Source organism: Ranitomeya variabilis, chromosome 1 (genome assembly GCF_051348905.1).
Source record: "Ranitomeya variabilis isolate aRanVar5 chromosome 1, aRanVar5.hap1, whole genome shotgun sequence".
In the NCBI taxonomy this organism is placed as follows: Eukaryota; Metazoa; Chordata; class Amphibia; order Anura; family Dendrobatidae; genus Ranitomeya; species Ranitomeya variabilis.
In genome coordinates this window covers 215,710,207-215,731,147 of record NC_135232.1, presented here as the reverse complement: position 1 = coordinate 215,731,147, position 20,941 = coordinate 215,710,207, and the positions used below count along the sequence as shown (strand labels likewise).

The 20,941-nt window shown below is 42.3% G+C and overlaps 1 protein-coding gene and 1 long non-coding RNA gene across 3 annotated transcripts in view; one reads left to right on the top strand and one right to left on the bottom strand.

Annotated features, from left to right (window-relative positions):
• PTPN11 (protein tyrosine phosphatase non-receptor type 11) overlaps positions 1–20,941 on the top strand; it is a 98,993-nt gene that overhangs the window by 41,828 nt on the left and 36,224 nt on the right. For both annotated transcript variants that reach the window (XM_077292414.1, XM_077292418.1), the window contains exons 7-11: positions 7,384–7,480; positions 10,538–10,617; positions 10,705–10,863; positions 14,125–14,256; positions 15,969–16,123. In XM_077292414.1, the coding sequence (XP_077148529.1) occupies positions 7,384–7,480; positions 10,538–10,617; positions 10,705–10,863; positions 14,125–14,256; positions 15,969–16,123 (623 nt within the window). The remainder of the gene's footprint in view (positions 1–7,383; positions 7,481–10,537; positions 10,618–10,704; positions 10,864–14,124; positions 14,257–15,968; positions 16,124–20,941) is intronic.
• Positions 17,246–20,941, bottom strand: part of LOC143809347 (uncharacterized) — a 38,452-nt gene continuing 34,756 nt past the window's right edge. The window contains exon 3 of the long non-coding RNA XR_013222226.1: positions 17,246–17,368. This is a non-coding gene — a long non-coding RNA (uncharacterized LOC143809347). The remainder of the gene's footprint in view (positions 17,369–20,941) is intronic.

Here is a 20,941-nt window from a genome sequence, read left to right as displayed (position 1 = left end):
TTATATTCTTAATATGTCTGATTGCCTAAACTAATCAGTCTTATGGCTGCATCTTAAAATGGTTATTTAAAAAAAAAAAAAGTGAAATTGATGTAGTCAGCTATTCACCAACATATGGATGTAGTTGGTCACGTTCCTCAATCGAGCAAGATGCACAAAAGAGAAAACACTATACATCGGCTGCACGTAATGATGGTTCCACAACCAGATCAATAGTAGTCTCCAGCACTTATCCAAGAAGTTTAAACATGCTTGGGTTAATTCTCTCACCAGTCTTGATGAAGGGGTGTTTTGGAGCGGACGCCTCTTAATGAATCAGGTGATCTGTGTAGTGGCGTGTACCTCTGCACAAATCTCACCCCAGCCGTTGCTGGAGTAATACCATATATACTCGAGTATAAGCCGACCCGAGTATATGCCGAGACCCCTAATTTTGCCACAAAAAACTGGTAAAACTTAATGACTTGCGTATAAGCCTAGGGTGGAAAATGCAGCAGCTACCGGTAAATGTCAAAAGTAAAAAGATACCAATAAAAGTAAAATTAATTGAGACATCCGTAGGTTGTGTTTTTGAATATCCATATTGAATCAGGAGCCCCATATAATGCTCCATACAGTTTATGATGGGCCCCATAAGATGCTCCATACAGACATTTGCCCCATATAATGCTGCACAAATGCTGATTATGGCCCCATTAGATGCTCCATACAGACATTTGCCCCATATAATGCTGCACAAATGCTGATTATGGCCCCATAAGATGCTCCATACAGACATTTGCCCCATATAATGCTGCACAAATGCTGATTATGGCCCCATAAGATGCTCCATAGACACATTTGCCCCATATAATGCTGCACAAATGCTGATTATGGCCCCATTTGATGCTCCATAGACACACTTGCCCCATATAATGCTGCACAAATGCTGATTATGGCCCCATAAGATGCTCCATAGAGATATTTGCCCCATATAATGCTGCACAAATGCTGATTATGGCCCCATAAGATGCTCCATAGAGATATTTGCCCCCATATAGTGCTGCACATGGCCCCATAAGATGCTCCATAGAAATATTTGCCCCCATATAACGCTGCACAAATGCTGATTATGGCCCCATTTGATGCTCCATAGACACACTTGCCCCATAAAATGCTGCACAAATGCTGATTATGGCCCCATAAGATGCTCCATAGAGATATTTGCCCCATATAATGCTGCACAAATGCTGATTATGGCCCCATAAGATGCTCCATAGAGATATTTGCCCCCATATAATGCTGCACAAATACTGATTATGGCCCCATAAGATGCTCCATAGAGATATTTGCCCCATATAATGCTGCACAAATGCTGATTATGGCCCCATAAGATGCTCCATAGAGATATTTGCCCCCATATAGTGCTGCACATGGCCCCATAAGATGCTCCATAGAAATATTTGCCCCCATATAACGCTGCACAAATGCTGATTATGGCCCCATTTGATGCTCCATAGACACACTTGCCCATATAATGCTGCACAAATGCTGATTATGGCCCCATAAGATGCTCCATAGAGATATTTGCCCCATATAATGCTGCACAAATGCTGATTATGGCCCCATAAGATGCTCCATAGAGATATTTGCCCCCATATAGTGCTGCACATGGCCCCATAAGATGCTCCATAGAAATATTTGCCCCCATATAATGCTGCACATGGCCCCATAAGATGCTCCATAGACTATTATACCCCATATGCTGTTGCTGCGATTAAAAAAAAATCACATACCTCTCGTCGCTCAGGTCCCCGGCACTTGCTATATTCACCTCTCCGCCTTCCACCGTCGGCGCCGCTCTGTCTTCCGCGTCCTCTGCACTGACTGTTCAGGCAGAGGGCGGCGCGCACACTAATCGCGTCATCGCGCCCTCTGACCTGAGCGTCACTGCAGAGGATGCAGAAAACACAGCGGCGCCGACGGTGGAATGGGGGACAGGTGAATATCGCGCACTGCTCCCCGTCATACTCACCTGCTCCTGGCGCGGTCCCGGCACGTCCCTGGTTCTCCAGGCGCCAGCAGCTTCTTCCTGTATTGAGTGGTCATATGGTACTGCTCATTACAGTAATGAATATGCGGCTCTACCCCTATGGGAGTCGAGTCGGGTCCATATTCATTACTGTCATGAGCGGTACCATGTGACCGCTCAATACAGGAAGAAGCTGTCAGCGCCGGGAGAAGCAGGGACCGCGCCAGGAGCAGGTGAGTATTATTAGACAGCTGTCGCTCCCCCTCCCCTGCCGACCCCTGGGAATGACTCGAGTGTAAGCCGAGAGGGGCAATTTGAGCCTAAAAAAATGGGCTGAAATTCTTGGCTTGTACTCGAGTATATACGGTATTTTTGAGGTAGCGATCTCTGCCGCTTGTCATGCATTTGACAAGCAGGGGACATAACCACCAGGCACACCCCAGCTTCACCCTGTTTATTGGAGCTGAAGTCAGAATATTGTGAAAACGTCAGAAGACACATTTTTATGCGCTAACAAAATGCGGCTTTTCAGAGGTTTTTATTTTTCATTCATCAAAGCTTTGATGAATCACCCCAACTGTTTATTTCATGAGGTTAATAACACCTCATATCATATAGGACCAGGAAAGAGCAGAGTCATCTGAGATCTCCTTCTAATTTTTTTTAACCTCGTGGGAAAAAATTTACTATTTTCAATTTATGGATGGGGTGTTGTTCACTACTATTGATTAGATTGATTGCATGGCTGCCTTCACTTGTCCCCTTTTTTAGACACATTGAATCTTTACTCATAGACATGCTGTGTCATGCTGTAAAACTAAGGCCACAATATGTGAATGGGAAGCCATAAATCGACTCCCTTTCACATCTTCGTAGATGTCACGCATGACTGGTAATAAGTTATCTGTAGATGGAAGAAATGTGTTGTGATATTAGCCGAGATCTAGGGCTACGAGTAATGACAGCGTGACCGCACACAGTCACGCCCGCAGCTCTTCATCACCTACACAATATTACATGCGCTCGTATTAATTAATATTGCAGAGGTGATAAATGGCTGACTATAGCAGGACGTTAATAGTTGCAGAAGTTACACATTTGGCTGTATCACGGCAGATGAAAAGCTACGGCAAATGTTAAAATGATGGTGTGTGCATTTGTTAATTGTTTTGCCCAGATGTGTACATTTATGGTTATTGATAGTCATTACTTGTCGGTTTCTACTTACTTAGCGCACCATTTTACTCTAGCTCTTTCTTTTTTTTTCGGACTGTGGCATTGCAGCATTCTGTCTGTTAGAAAGCACCGCATTGCCTGTGTTCTCGTGTCTCATGCTGCAGTGTCTGAGGCAAGGTATAGTGCTGCATAATGAGAACTTTTGGAGTAAAAAAGGCTAGACCTAAATGACCATGACTCTGTTTAATTCAGACTTAACTTCTGCAAACAGATGGTCTAAGCATCACTTTGCCTGGCTTGTAAGCACTACTAATTCCTATTAATTATACATTGCACAGAAGGTAAATATATGTGATGCAAGGAGGTCACGTAATGTCTGTATGTAAAGGGCTTAATTTTATCAGGAGGTGAAACCAGTTACTTGAAAGAGAATTGTAATTAGCCGTAAAAAGAACACTGAAAATAATGCAGAAGAATGAACCTCAAGGTGTAACGCAAAGGAATTAAAGGGTTATCCGGTTATCACACTAGGAGGGGAAATAGGTCTCCTAATGTATCATGCAGAATATGGTTGGTTCCTGTGCTGCTGGACCTGGCCCTACCTGGTTATAGGATATTGCACCATGGTAGGTGATGTCTGTTATGATCCTGGTGGTTAGAACACATGAACTGACCTGATAAGTAAACCCCAAAATACGGAGAAGTTCTGGGAATGTGGGAACTCTACTGACCGCAATTCTGATCCTATCAAACCACACTATAGGCAGCCGTGGAGCGTTCCTAACTCGGCCTAGACGCCTCGTTCACAGCCTGAGAAACTAGCTACCCCTAGAGAGAAACAAAGCCTCACTTGCCTCAGAGAAATTTTCCCCAAAGTGTAAGCAGCCCCCCACAAATAATAACGGTGAGTTTAAGGGGAAAACACAAACATAGAAATGAAAATAGGTTTTAGCAAATGAGGCCCGCTAATAACTAAAAAGTCAGAAGATAGCAAGGAATCTGTGCGGTCAGTATAAAATACTACAAAAGTATCCACGCAGAGAATACAAAAAGACCCCCACACCGACTCACAATGTGAGGGGCGCAACTCCGCACCCCAGAGCTTCCAGCTAGCAATCAAATAGCATATAAGCAAGCTGGACTGAACTCATAACATACTGAGAAACATTTTCAAATAGAAATGAGCAAAAAAGGACTACCATGAACTTAGCTTCTCACGAGGAGACAGGTCACAAGGGAAGTCCCAGAGAGATCTGAACCAGTACTGAATACAACGACAGCAGGCAACAAGTAAAGGTCCAGATGGAGTTAAATAGGCAGCAGGCCTAGCAGGAAACGAGGCAGCTGGAGTCCAAATACAGACCAGCCGTAACACTAAAAGCCACCAGAGGGAGCCCATGAACAGAACTCACAAAGTACCACTCATGACCACAGGAGGGAGCCCGAGAACGGAATTCACAACAGATGTCCCCATGGAAGCTATCGCACAGTGGTTGAGTGTGTGCCATCTTCGTGGAAAGTTCACCCAAGCTAGGAGGCATGTAAAATGTTGGTCATTAGTGTATTTTTATGTTTTCCATATGGTCTGTTAATACCAGCAAAAAGGTTGCAAGTGGATTTCACATACATGAATGCTGTAGATTGTTTGATGCACTATTCTCTATGAAAACAAGTAGAAGATCTACTATATGGAGAATTTTTTCATTCAGTCCTGTAGCCAGTTATATTAAAATCCATCCCTTAGCATCTGAGGCTGCCCTTTATTAAGATTTGTGAAAGAATGGTCACTGTCTTCACCGAATTCCAGCGTGATACTGTAATAGTCCTTTGTTGTAACAAGTCAGTTTGTGGAATATTTAGGAGGGAATGAATTTCATGATTAGTTATATTAATGAAAAGTGGAACCACAGCAACTCAGCCACAAAATGACAGTCCACATAAAGTTACAGAGCGGGATCGCTAAGTGCGCGGTGCATCGTACATAAGTCACCAACGTTATGCTAACTCAATAACTGCAAAGTCCAACCGAACCTCAAAATGAAAACTCTTCCCCGGGGTCTTCATGGCATGAGTTTCCGTGGATGAGCAGTTGCACTCAAGCCTTATATAACCAAGCACAATGCCAAAGGTCCTACAAGTGGTATTTTAGGGGTGAAGGAAAATCTTCAGCATACCAAGGCATTGTGGACAATTGTATGTGGGAGTGGTTTGGAAAAGGCCCTTGTCTGTTCCAGCATGACTGTCTCCACTGCACATGAAGGTCCATACAAGCACTGTGCACTGAGTTTGGTATGGAAGAACTTGGCTGAGTCCCGACCTTAATACATCAAGCACAATTTTCGATGAACTAGAACATTGATTGTGAGCCAGGTCCAGTCATCAAACATCAGAGTCTTAACTCACTAGTGGTCTTTTAGAACAAAATCTCCCGCAGACCCACTCCAAAATCTTCCCAAAAGAGTGGAAGATGTTGGCTACAAAGGAAAGACCAGCTGCATATTACTCCGACACCTATGGATTGAGTAGGATGTCATTAAAGCTCCTGCAGGTGTAATGTGTAGGTGTCCCCATGCTTTTGTCCATATAGTGTATTTTGTTCAGCCGTAATTGATTGTGGGTTACTTATTTATGTTTTATAAAATTATTAAATTTCCATACATTTAAGCAACATTTTATTGGAACTTTTTTCCCTGAGATACATTTGCCTGAAGGTGACGGAGTTGGCTATCATTGGGTGTATTTGTACATAATACCCTGGTGAGTCATTCGTTGTCCAGCTGTCAGCGTCACATTGACTATAGACCGTACTTGTTGGTCACTTGGAGGACACATACGTGCGAATGGGCTTCTTAGACAAGAACAGTTCCTAAATACATCTCAGGGTATGAAATCTACCCAGATGATTTTGCCTTCTCTTTTACATTATTACTGACAAAGATCCTTCACCTACAGTGTGACCTTAGAGGGTTGTCCGGTTTTATAAAAGATTTGGGCCAACGCTGGTTGTGGTGTAAAGCATTACTTATCTGCCGTAGCCCCTGTCCAGTGCCACCTCTTTGTTTTCTGCCTGCTCAGTCTTTAGTGACATGGCTACTAAGCCATCTAGAGCACTTGACCACTGCAGCCAGTCATTAGGCTCAGCAGTAATTTCACGGTACGGTATATGGCGCAAGACTGCCAAGCTCATTTATTAGGTGCAACTTATTTTGGAATTTTACAGCATAACCAGTTGTTTTTTTAATAATACAAGACTTCCCATTGTAAAGACTAGGACTACATCATCTTTCTCATCGGTAGAGGGAGCCTTGAAATGTCTTTCCTATGGCGGAGCAGGCCAAGACCTCTAAGATCATTTTTCCCAAGTTGCGACCATAGCAGAACAGTACTTAATTGTGGTTATCCAGAGATTGGTACAAAATGCCAACCATTTCCTTCTAATATAAAGTGCGAGCCTGGCAAGTTTGTGGCTGAAGCATCCAAATTCAGTTGTTCTTGCTGGTGGATTAATGAGTCTATTAAAATGGCTTCCAGAATAATGCCATGAGCACATAATGCAACTGCTCTGACGGCCTCTTCCCTTGAGAAATATAATCTGAAGGTTATTCCTTGCTGTTTGCAGTCATTCACCACTTAATGGATGGAGGACACTAAAAATATCCTTTATGCAAAGCGGTCTACCTGTCTGTTACATTGTGGAGACCTCATACTGTCAGGATTCGGCTCCTCCATCACCAAGTATAGTGTTCGGTAACTCTGGAAAGTTGGTTTGGAAGAGTTCTGCGCTGTTTATCTTTCTAATAAGATCTTATTGCTTAATATTTCATATTGCCATGTTGGCGTTCACAAATAACATACATTGCTTGTTATGAGGTTATTAAAATATATTTTCCTGGGTGGTGGAATGCGCATCCTTGAAATATAGTGCAGCGGATAATGAGGTGCTCAGGTTATTTCCGCCTCCGCTTCTCCATGTAGAAACCCTTGGCATACCATCCACAAGAGGCGTGTATATTTTAGGAACGTGTTGACAGCAGACCTCATTGTAACTCTGACTGACAGGTAATTGCTCAGTCTGGGAGATGTTGCTGCAGCTGCTGGGGAGGGAGTGCAAAACAGCTGCTTTAGGTGACAGAGATAAATGTTTCTATTTCTTTTCCAAAAATGATTTTTCTTTTTATACTTTATTCTGTTCCCAGACTTTGCAGCAACAGGAATGCAAACTGCTATATAGTCGTAAAGAGGGGCAAAGACCCGAAAACAAGAATAAGAACCGTTACAAGAATATCTTACCTTGTAAGTACAGGTTACTTTTTCTCTTTATAGAACTTAGGAATACTCTGGTTTCTACAGACTCTCCAAGTTGCCTTGAAGGAGGTTATTCACTATTATTTTGAGAACGTTCTTTTAAGATAGGTCATCAATATCGGATTTAAGGGGGTTCCGGCAGCCCCATTTATCAGCTTTTAACATCTTTGGCAGTGGTTGTATACAGTGTATGGAGCAACCAATGCCAAGTACTGCAGATCCCGCCACACGTCAGCCACATGATCATGTGATTTGATAACGTGACACTTTATGGGTGGAGCAACCATGTGGCTGCTATATAGAGACATGGGGATAGTTATGAGCCTAACGTGAACATGCAGATTAGCTTTGTCAGATATGGTAAAGGGAATAAATACCATATTTTTTACTATAACATACACTTTTTTGCAAGAAAAAAAACCTTGCTAAAAAGTGCATGCGGTTTATAGCCAGGATGCAACTTCCTGTGATTGAGGAGAACTCGTGTCACAGCATCCTTCCCATTGTCTGAGAAAGCTATTCCTGGCCAACATTGATCTTTGTGCAGGGCAGGAGTGAAGGCTTCAGGACCAGCATGGATGCTGCACATCATTAGTAGTTGGAGGACCTTTCACCTAACTAGCTGAAGGCCCTTTCAGGTCATGTGATCAGGAACTTCAAAATGTTTGCATATTACGTGTGTTGTACCTGAGTTATGTGATTTTGATGTTGTAGCTTAGTGGTTGATGTTGCAGCCAAAGTTATTGAAGTTCCAGTGGATCAGAAGTCAACTGTTGCAAGTTGTTTGGAAATTTTTCCAGAAAATGATGCCATTGCTTCTGACAACTAATTGACACCTTTTCAGTTAATCCATGGTGTACATCTGGCAATACTTTTAGGACTACCTTTGAGGACTGTTTGCCTCTTTGACATCATAAGAAATGGCAAGCTAATTATCCAAAACATCATAAAGCATCTACCGTATGATCTCCACTAGTCTGGAGCGAGTTCCAAACAGCTGAAGATACAACGTTTGTCTGTTCAAACGATAATCTGAAAGGTGAAAAACACCGTAAGACCAGGCAGCTCTCATGCCGTTCTGGAAGGAGACCCATTCTGCCACCTAGAAATAAATGCACTTTTATTTTCTTTAATGGGTTGACATTTTTCGCACCAAACAACCTGAAGATGCCGGAGAAGACCGGTGCAAGTGTATCTATAACAACACTGAAATGTGTTCTACATTGACATGACAGGTAATGAAGTGAAAAACTGCCATTTACAAAGGCTACAATTTTCAATTGCACATGGGCTCAAAAGTGTTAATTTTTAAGACATGTCCACTGGTCTGATTACATAAAAATGCAATTGTTGAACCTAGTTATGTATGGAGCAAAAAAGCCGAAGGTCAGGTGGGGCTGCATCTTGTTTTGTGGGTGTTTTGCTTGAGGAGGCATTGGTGCACTTGACAAAATAAATGACATTGTGAGGGAGGAAAATGATGTGGAGGTAATAAAGCAACATCTCAATTCACCAGCATGGAAATATAAGCTTGGGAACAAATAGGTTTTCCAAATGAACATTGACCACAAGCAAACATCCAGAGTTGTGACAAAGTGTCTTAAGGGCAACCCAATGAAGTGTCATCACAAAACGCCCTGATCTCCACCTCATAGAAAATTTATGATCAGGACTGAAGATGCATGTGTGAACAGAGACATTTAAATCTATTCTGTCAGGAGGAATTGACAAAAACTCCAGCAACTTATTATGAGATGCTTGTAGAAGGTGACCCAAAATATGTGACCCAAGATATACTACTAAATACTATGTACTGTGATAATGTGGTGAAAGAAGTAAAAGCTAAAATAAATCAGTTTCTAGTATTATTCTGACTTTTTACATTTCTTAAATGCAGCAATGATAATAACTGACCTAATTTTGTGGTTTTAGTGCTGCAAAAACGTGTCTCTTGGCAGGGCAAAACACAGTGTTTAATGTGTTTTTATTTGCATTTTTGTTGCATTTTTACTTGTGTTTTTTAAGTATTTGTTTGGGTGAAAAATGCTTCAGAAACGCTGAAAAAAATGACATGTTGCAGATTTGAAATAACGCCTTGGTAAAATATGCAAGAAAAGAAAAGAAACTGCATATGCATGAGATTATAGAAATGTCATTCATTTTGCTAGCATTGTAAAAGGCAGGGTTTCTTTTTGCACGAAAAATTCACTGGAAAAATGCGGCAAAAACGAACATAATTTGAGAGAGGTAATGTGTAATATGGTTAGAGCTGGAATTGGGAAAAACTGTTTCAATGGATGTATGTAAATGTATGAGTGACAGTATGTATAAAAATGCATTGTGATGTCCCTGCGCGTTGTGCTGTCCCTGCGCGTTGTGCTGTCCCTGCGCGTTGTGATGTCCCTGCGCGTTGTGATGTCCCTGCGCGTTGTGATGTCCCTGCGCGTTGTGATGTCCCTGCGCGTTGTGATGTCCCTGCGCGTTGTGATGTCCCTGCGCGTTGTGCTGTCCCTGCGCGTTGTGATGTCCCTGCGCGTTGTGCTGTCCCTGCGCGTTGTGCTGTCCCTGCGCGTTGTGATGTCCCTGCTCGTTGTGATGTCCCTGCTCGTTGTGATGTCCCTGCTCGTTGTGATGTCCCTGCTCGTTGTGATGTCCCTGCTCGTTGTGATGTCCCTGCGCGTTGTGATGTCCCTGCGCGTTGTGATGTCCCTGCGCGTTGTGATGTCCCTGCCCGTTGTGATGTCCCGGCGCATTGTGATGTCCTGGCGCGTTATGATGTCCTGGCGCGTTATGATGTCCTGGCGCGTTATGATGTCCTGGCGCGTTGTCTTATCCTGGTGCGTGGTGATATCCTGGTGTGTTGTGTTATCACGGTGCGTTGTGCCAAGCACTATGTCAGTAACATCTGTTCATATATTCTTTGTAGATTATTAGATGCTAAATGTACATTATAGCACTCCTATTATGTGAACAACCTCTGATATATCTACTGTTAGAAACAAGCCCCGTTGACCCTCATGGCTTATTGGTTTTTTTCTCGCACAGTTGATCACACAAGGGTTATCCTTCATGATGGGGATCCTAATGAGCAGGTTTCCGATTACATCAATGCCAATACCATAATGGTGAGTCTTCGTTTTCTTCCACATAAGATTCGTCTAGTCAGCCAGTATGTACGTAATAATGTTCCTATGCCATACATTACTTTCCAGCCTGAATTTGAAACAAAATGCAACAATTTAAAACCGAAGAAGCGCTATATCGCTACTCAGGGCTGCCTGCAAAACACAGTCAATGATTTCTGGAGAATGGTTTTCCAAGAAAACTCCAGAGTTATCGTCATGACAACTAAGGAGGTAGAACGAGGCAAGGTGAGTCTGAAATGGTGATCCTAATTCATATCCTGAAACCCTGATTTATATTATTGATTTTTAGATTCTAGTATTATCATGAAAACGGCTGCACCTAAGCAAAAAATAGTGTGTGGCTTTTAGGTATATTTTAAAGGGAACCTGTCAGCAGTTTTGGCCAATATAAGATGTGACCACAGCCTTTCAGGGCTTATCTACAGCATTCTGTAATGCTGTATATAAGCCCCCGGTCTGACCTGCAAGATAAGGAAAATAACTTATTATGTTTCCCCTGGGGGTCGGTCTGGTCCGATGGGTGTTTCAGGTCCAGGTACGGCGCCTCCCATCTTCTTGCGATGCTGCCCGCCTGGTTGCTTCATTGCTCCTCGGCATCGCGCTCCTGCGCAGGCGTACTTATCTGCCCTGTTGAGAGGGCAGAGTAAAGTACTGCAGCGCGTAGGCGCCGGGAAATGCATTAAAATGTTTTGTTTTTGTTGGTTATTGTTTTTACTGTTCACATTTTACACTAAATAACCTATTGAATGAATCCTTCTGGTTCCTAGTCATGTGGATTTCTGATTTGTGCATATATTTTTTTCATTTTTATGTAAAAATGTTTTTAATATTAAAAAAAAGGTTTTATTCTGTCTTAAGTGGCAACTTTTTTACTGTGTATTATGACGGCGCATCCATGAGAGCCCAATTTACAGATAGAAGTGTACCACTATATATATATATATATATATATATATATATATATATATATATATATATATATATATATATATATATATATATATATATATATACTATATACATATACTATATGAAGCACACACAGACTGGGTCGCGGTTAGCAGTGGGGTACCACAGGGGTCAGTATTGGGCCCTCTTCTTTTTAACATATTTATTAATGACCTTGTAGGGGGCATACAGATTGGAATTTCAGTATTTGCAGATGACACTAAACTCTGCAGGGTAATCAATACAGAGGAGGACAATTTTATATTACAGGATGATTTATGTAAACTAGAAGCTTGGGCTGATAAATGGCAAATGAGCTTTAATGGGGATAAATGTAAGGTCATGCACTTGGGTAGAATTAATAAGATGAATAACTATGTGCTTAATTGTAAAACACTAGGCAAAACAGTCAATGAAAAAGACCTGGGTGTATGGGTGGATGACAAACTCACATTTGGTGGGCAGTGTCAGGCAGCTGCTACAAAGGCAAATAAAATAATGGGATGCATTCAAAGAGGCATAGATGCTCATGAGGAGAACATAATTCTACCTCTATACAAGTCACTAGTGCGACCACACTTAGAATACTGTGCACAGTTCTGGTCTCCGGTGTATAACAAAGACATAGCTGAACTGGAGCGGGTGCAGAGAAGAGCGACCAAGGTTATTAGAGGACTGGGGGGTCTGCAATACCAAGATAGGTTATTACACTTGGGGCTGTTTAGCTTGGAAAAACGAAGGCTAAGGGGTGATCTTATTTTAATGTATAGATATATGAGGGGACAGTACAAAGACCTCTCTGATTATCTTTTTAATCATAGACCTGAGACAGGGACAAGGGGGCATCCTCTACGTCTGGAGGAAAGAAGAAGCATAATAACAGACACGGGTTCTTTACTGTAAGGCTATGTGCAAACGTAGGAAATGTCGTGCAGAATTTTCTGCACTAAATCTGCATCTCCTGGCAGAAAACGCAGGTGCAGATTTGATGCAGTTTTTGTGCGTTTTTGTTGCAGATTTTGTGCAGTTTTTGTGCAGATTTTACCAGTGCGGATTTTTATCATGGAGGGGTGCAGAGGCGCTGCAGAACTGCACAAAAGAAGCGACATGCACTTCTTTGAAATCTGCAGCGTTTCTGCGTGGATTTTTCTGCACCATGTGCACAGCTTTTTTTTTTTTCACATTGATTTACATTGTACTGTAAATCACAGTGCAGTTCTTCAGCAGAAAAAAACGCTGCAGATCTGCACTAAATCTGCACTAAATCTGCATCGTGTGCACAGGCCCTAAGAGCAGTGAGACTATGGAACTCTCTGCCGTATGATGTTGTAATGAGTGATTCATTACTAAAATTTAAGAGGGGACTGGATACCTTTCTTGAAAAGTATAATGTTACAGGGTATATACACTAGATTCCTTGTTAGGGCGTTGATCCAGGGAACTAGTCTGATTGCCGTATGTGGAGTCGGGAAGGAATTTTTTTCCCCAATGTGGAGCTTACTCTTTGCCACATGGGTTTTTTTTGCCTTCCTCTGGATCAACATGTTAGGGCATGTTAGGTTAGGCTACTGTTACTATAGTGACATGTGTCACTGGCAGTGCTGATCTGGGTGTGCTAGGTTCCTGCAGCTCTGCTGTGCCAGGCAGGCACATAATGACCTTGTGATTGCTAGGTCCAGTAGAAGTATCAGCACTGCCCAAGCTTCTTTTTAATAGATACTTCTCATTGAACGCTATGTAGATGACAAAACAGAAAACAGCAGTGACTTCTAGGGTTCCAACTTTTTTCTAGATTGCAAGACCTTTAGTTCTGCACCGTAAATTTACAACACTGATCAATTAAAGCCCATTACCAAGCTTGGTTGCTTGAAGTTAAAGGTGAAAACAAGTTACCTATCCTAAGGAGGGGTGATAACTATTGATATTTGGCGTTCGACCACTGGGACCTGCATCAGTGGGCAGAACAGAGAACCTTTATACCCATTATAATGGAAGTGTGTGTACTTGACTTCTGCTCATTTAGTTTCCGATGGAGTTGCCCAGCGCTGCGCTCGGCTGTATCCACAGTCCCCTCAGAGAATGTTTGGATCAGCATCAGGTGTCGCTCCTTCTAATATAATTTTGTAACTAGGATAAAGGTTCCCTGATCTGCTGAGCGGTGCAGGTGCCCGTGGGTGGACATCCCCCGATCAGTAAGTTATCACCTATCCTGTGGATAGCTCTCTTGTTTTCACTGGACAATTGGCTTTTGAAGCTTCATTCCAAGAAACGGTCTTGTTCTGAACAATTGACTCTTGAATACATTTCCAGGATAAGTGATGATAGACACAGTAGTAACATACTTGGATTTATAACGTGGTTCACTAGGTGATAACATGGACAGATTCTCCTTTCTGAGCTAAAAAGGTAAATGCGAGAACGCATATATATTTGGAGACTGATGTTAACCTAGCCTCAGCTGAATCATCTGCTTTGATATGTTTTTTCTTTTCATCTTTGTGTTTATGACGATATTAATGCTACGTTATATGTTTTCAGAGTAAATGTGTAAAGTATTGGCCCGAAGAGCATGCGCTAAAGGAGTATGGCGTCATGCGGGTGAGAAACGTTAAGGAAACACCAGCTCATGACTACATATTAAGAGAGCTTAAACTTTCTAAAGTAGGACAAGTAAGTATTTTTCTTAGTTTTATTCTTTTTAATTATATTGTAACTTCATTCATTCATTCATTCATTCATTCATTCATTCATACATACATATTGTAGGGGTTCACTTTCTCAGGTAGAGACTAGAATTCACACAGGCGCCAGATTCTTGTGTCAAAAGAGTGAGGTTTTTTCAACTCCATAAACTTGCACAGCTCTTTTTAAAGCACTACTCCGTCGTGTTTTTTTTTCTCCCAGCGCTGGAGTGGTGCTTTAAATGTAAGCCTTCGTTCATATACTTGCCCTTTGGCGTCTTCTCCGTTTTTTAGTGCCGCTCCGGTCCTGCGGTGCCAACTTGTAAGCGCAGCTTCTGACTGGCCGGAAGTCAGAAGTTATGTCACAAGAACGCAATGCAAGTCTGAGAGCCAGATCAAGGCTCTCATAGACTTGTATTGAAAAGTGACATCTGGCTAGCTCCATGAAACACTGGAGCAGCAGGCAGGTCACTTTTCGTCGTAGACAAAAACAGAATAACCTCTTTGCGACATGTGCCGTACTAGTACGGCGCATGCCGCTTCTCTTCCTTTGATGTGGGCTTCGGCATGTAACCCTGGCCTAGTAACGCATGTGTGATCCCGGCCTAGTAACAAAAATCAGTCCTTTTTTCAATGCTGGTAAAGCAATCACAGTGTCTCACCCAGCCGGCAATTCAGGTCCTGCTTTAGGCTCAGTGAGCTCACCTTCACTGGTCACTCACCAGCTCCAACACCTCACACTGCTTAGCTCCCCTAGCTGACCGCTACAAGTGAACACATGGCCTGGTGCCTCTAATCTCAACCTTGATAGCATGGTTTTAACTCTATCCTACCTGACTTTCCTACAATACATACATTTGATTTTTTTTTTGTCAACTCTGATGGTGCATAAAAACAGAACTTAGTTGTACTTTCCAGCCCATTTGCCATGGGGTAACCCCTAAAAGATGTCTTTCAATGAGTTTCTACCTATGTTTTGTCTCCAGGAACCTCTAAACTGTTTCCACTGTAGCCTGTTTGGAATTACCAGTAAAGGGATTAAACAAGAATAATTGCTCCTGATTTCAACTTGTATATTGGAATTCAAACAAGACATTGTGTATCGCAGCGTTTTTTTCATTTTACTCTTTCATTTGGTGAATTCTTGCAACCCTCCCATCAGACACTGGTGTGTTGTAAACTCACAGAACCAAAAGTACCAAAAGCGGGTGGAGGTGATTTTCATCCATGTGCTTTAGGCTGGGTTCACACTGCGTTGAACCCATCCGCTAGACGGACTACGTTACACCGCGGCATAAACGCGGAGTAACGTAGTCCGTTAAACCCGCCATTAAGTTCTATGTCGGACGCATCGCTAGCGCACACCCACAATGGGCGTGCGCTATCCATGTGCTGTCATTGAGTGACGGACCCTGAGACGCGGGCTGCAGCGTTTCCGGGTCTGTCACTGCTAGCGCAGATAGAGCTAGCAGATGCTCTATCTGCGCTAGTGATGGTGCCAAGTCGGCACTTGCGTTACAGAAGCCCGTTTAACGTATGTGTTGAACGGGCTGCTGTAACGCAGTGTGAACCCAGCCTTATCCAAAGACCCATACTGTGCTGTATCTGCTGTTTTATCGTAATGTTTTGCCAGGAGCTTTAGTCTCTGGGTATTGTAATACGCCTAGTCTTAACATTATATTCTTGCTTTGTGTTTACCAGGGTAATACTGAGAGAACTGTATGGCAATACCATTTCAAAACCTGGCCAGATCATGGAGTGCCTACAGATCCTGGGGGTGTCTTGGACTTTTTAGAAGAAGTTCATCACAAGCAGGATAGTATATCTGAACCTGGGCCTGCAGTTGTCCATTGCAGGTAATTTGCATCTACACCAATATTTGCTATATTAATAAAAACAAAATCCCCATAAAAAGCGGAATCTAGCAAATTTCCTTATCCTAGGTGAGAAATGGAGGAAAATTGCTGCAGAATTAAATTATACAGGGCTTGCTTTACCATGGAGAAGCATGATCTGATCAGGCGCTATAGGAAATTTTAAGTGATGAAATTGAACCTGTTTTACATATGGAAGTAGTGGTATGGCTCATTAGGCACTTGTCATCCACCTAAAAATTATACCTTTTTCTTAGGGATCTGATATGAAAAACACCAAAAAAGGAAAAATTCAAGAAAACACACCAAAAACAGGCACAGATGCTTACCTGTCTAAATGGGCCTCAATACAAATGCACAAGCAGGGTGCAGCAGACCCAAATAAAATAGCAAGTGCACAGGTGCAATACCTAATGAGACAGCCAGCCTTCAATCAGGGTTTGGCCGTGTGGTACACCAATGCACTAAGATACATACTCTGTATGGATGTGATATGCTAATCATGCGAAATCTATCATAGAAGTAATATGCAAATCAGTGGAAGTGCACTGGAGGCGTGTCGGTGCAGATGAACTCCCATTTTCAAATGTATTGACACGCCCCCTGTACACTCCCTGCTTGATTTGCTTATGACTTCCAGAATAGGTTTCTCATGAATAGCACATCTGATCCTCCCCAAAAAGGTACCATTGGACGGCGAACACCTATTTCCAGAGACATACTGATAGGGAATTTAGATTGTGAGCCCCATCAGGGATAGCGATGATAATGTGTGCAAACTGTAAAAGCGCTGTAGTATATGTTAGCGCTATATTTTAATAAAGATTATTTAGTCAATATTACTACTTCCAAATGTGAAAACATGCTAACAGGTTCCCTTTTAAGGTTGGAGAATTTTTTATTTTAGAGTTATTTTAATAGAAATATTTTGTAAAGGTTTGCGTAGCCTTAAAGGGAATGTGCAAATTCATAGTTAACGGTCTCAGCTTGTTTGGCTTTAAAATATTCAAATTTATGTTCCTTTTACATCTTGTGACCACTATGGCAAATCACTGAGCTCTGCAATCCTGTTCTGTCTACCTCCCCATGAACGCCAAGCCAAGTGATAAACTGTGGCAACCACGTGCTGTAGACTTGATGTCATCGCTGCAGCCTTCTGTTCAAAAAGCGGCAGGGGCCTAAGGCGTCCTGGGGGCCTCTTGTTATTAACAGGCCTCTGGTAATTCCCTAGTAAGACAAAATGTATCTTAAATCATTTTATAGTTGATAAGGTAGAAAAAACGACACAGGTCCTTTAAGACTAATCTTTAATCCAACTCAAATTCTAATTACCCCATATTAGTGGAACAGTTCCTTCCTCTTGCAGTTCTATTGCTGACTGACAGTCACCTGATCTCAACCCAATTGAGCATGCAGTTCACTTGTTAAAGACTAAACTTCAGACAGAAAGGCCCACAAACAAACAGCAACTGAAAACCACCGCAGTGAAGGCCTGGCAGAGCATCAAAAAGGAGGAAACACAGCGTCTGGTGATGTCCATGAGTTCAAGACTTCAGGCAGTCATTGCCAGCCAAGGGTTTTCAACTAAGTACTAAAAATGAACATTTTATTTAAAATTATTGAATCTGTCCAATTACTTTGGTCCCTTTAAAAACAGAGTGGCACATGTTAAGGAACTGAAACTCCTAAACCCTTCATCCAATTTTAATGTGGATACCCTCAAATGAAAGCTGAAAGTCTGAACTTCAACTGCATCTGAATTGTTTTGTTTAAAATTCATTGTGGTAATGTCTATAACCAAAATTAGAAAAATGTTGTCTCTGTCCAAATATATATGGACTTAACTGTACTTTACATAATTATTATTATTTATTTTTAATAGCGCCATTGATTCCATGGTTCTGTACATGGGAGATGGTTGCATACAAATATACACTACAGTGAACAAATTAACAATGACCAACTAGTAGAGAAGGGAGAGGGCCCTGTTCTTTGTGGGCTTACAGTCTACCGGATAATGCGAAAGGTGACATTAGACTGAGGGTTTGCGGCAACTCAGGTGTTGGTGAGATGACACTGGGGTCCGTGCAGGCTGGAAGCTTTCTTGAAGAGATGCGTTTTCAAGTTCAGTCTGAAAGTTTCAAAACTGGTGGATAATCTGAATTGTTGAGGCACAGAAATCTAGAGCATGGCGGATGCTCTGGAGAAGTCCTGGAGGCAACTGGGTTAGGAATGTATAACTGTGGATGAGAGAAGAAGATCTTGATAGAACCAGAGATTACATGTTGGAAGGTAACTGGAGATTAGTTCGGAGATATATAGGGGAACAGATTATGGACTGCTTTGTAAGTCAGTGTTAATAGTTTGAAAATGATATGTTGAGGAACTGGGAACCAATTAAGAGATTTGCAGAGGGGAGAAGTGGAGGAATTGTGAGATGAGAGATGGATTAGTCGTGCAGCAGAGTTAAGGATGGACTGGAGAGGTGCGAGAGTGTTAGCAGGGAGGCTACAGAGGAGGATATTGCAGTAGTCAAGGCGGAAGATGTTGAGGGCATGCACTAACATTTTAGTAGAATAATGGTTGAGGAAAGGACGGATTCGGGAATTTTTTTGGAGTTGCATGTGGCAAGGACTTGGATGTGCAGTTTGAAGGATAGGGCAGAGTTAAGAGTTACCCCTAGGCAGTAGACATGCGGTACAAGGGAAACCATGATATAATTTATTGTGATAGATAGATCAGGTAGGGGAGTTAGGTGAGATGGAGGAAATATGAGTTCGGTTTTGTCCACAGTGAGCTTTAGAAAGCCTGATGAGAAGAAAGAGGATATGGCTGATAGTCATTCAGGGATTTTAGATAGCAGAGAAGTGATGTTTGGGCCAGAGAGGTAGATCTGAGTATCATCTGCGTATAGCTGGCACTGGAAGCCACTAGACTTTAAGTTGTCCCAGGCCAAAGGTATTGATGGAAAGCAGCAAGGGTCCCAGAACAGAGCCTTGAGGGACACCAACAAAGAGCGGGCGGGATGAGGAGATAGCGTGGGAGTGGTAGACGCTAAATGTGCAGTTGCAGAGCTCTGAGGATATCTAGGAGAGGGCAAGGTCTTTGATGCCAAGGGAAGAGAGGATTTATGGTAGAAGGGAGAAGTCAACTGTGTCGAATGCTGAGGACCAGTCTAGGATGACTAGTATAAAGAATTGTCTATTAGCTTTGGGGGGTAAGTCAGTCCTTAGTAATTTTAGTCAGGGCAGTTTTGGTGGACTGTTGGGGATGGAAACTGGATTGTAGGTTGTCAAAGAGTGAGTTAGATGAGTGATGGGAGGCAAGTTGTGCATTGATGTGCTGTTTGAGGAGTTTTGAGGCGAGTGGGAGCAGTGATATGGGGTGATAGCTGAATGTAGAGGTTGGATCGAGGGATGTTTTTTTTTTTTATAGGTGAGATCGTGGCATGTTTGAAAACAGAAGGGAAGGTAGTGATATGTTGAAGAGATGGGTTAGGGCCGCGATAAGTGTGGTTGTGAGGTTGGGGAAGAGGTGGGATGGGATGGGGTGAGGTGCAATTTGGAGAGGAAATTAGTGCGTTCTCCTTCAGTGATGGTGGGGAGGAAAGTTATGGGGGAGTAGCAGTGGTATTTTATACATACTGTAGGTGTTGTGGAAAATGGGCAGTAAACACTTGCCGTGTTTGATCTACCTTTTTTAAATGTGCAGCGAAGTCTTATGCAGAGATGAGGGAGGTCGGAAGTGGCTGTGGAGGGTAGAGGAGGGAATTAAGTATTGAATTACCGTTTGGGGTTGTGGGAAAAAGGATACAAGGGTTGTGAAATAGACTTGTTTAGCAGAGGCGAGGACCGATTTTGAAAGCTGTGAAGTTTTCTTGAGTGTGTTTTCACCACTCCGCACCCCTTGACGCTTGTCCAAGCTTTGTAGTGAGGATTTACCCTCTTTTAAGAGTTTGATAATCCTCTCCTTTGTTGATATCTCTCATGTTTGAGCCATGATTCATGTCAGTCCACTCTGTGCAACAGCTCCCCAATGTGTGATCACTCCTTTTTAGATGCAGACTAACGAGCAGATCTAATTTGATGCAGGTGTTATTTTTGGGTATGAAAATTTACAGGGTGATTCCATAATTTTTTTTCTCAGAATTGAGTGATTCCATTATTTTTTCCCTATGCTTGGTTAAAAAAAGTAACCATTACTGACTACCACATTTTTTGTTCTTGATTTCTTTTAGTGTTTCTTAAAGCCGGAAAGTTGCCATTTGAAATGACTTTAGTTTTGTGCCATGTCTGGGATCTGCTTTTTTTCTACAAAATTAAACAACTGAATGAACATCCTCCAAGGCCAGTGATTCCATAATTTTTGCTAGGGGTTGTAGGCAGGCTGCACAGTGGGAATGAAGAGCCTTGGGATTCCAAATAGGTTTTTATTGATACCAATGCTTGTTTGCTCCGGACTGGTGCCTTCTCAAGTTATACTTGGTTTTTAAACCTTGAGAAAGGCGCCGCTTCGGGCCAACAGTTTCTATTTTTGCCATACTGCTTTTGGAGGAACCCTTTCCTTCAGCCACCTGCAGCAGTGCCTTTGTTAGGTGTACGTGCTACCATTGCTTAGACTTATCCTTGCCCTATTTTGTGGGCGCTTCTGTCCCTCTCCAGAGCTTCTCAATTACTTTATACTGCTGTCACTGCAGCATAAAAATTGTGACAGTTTACCTTTAAATTCTCCTTTCTATGTCTGACTTCTTTAGCTATTTTCCATTAATATAAAGTGACACTTTTCTGAATACCTTTACAC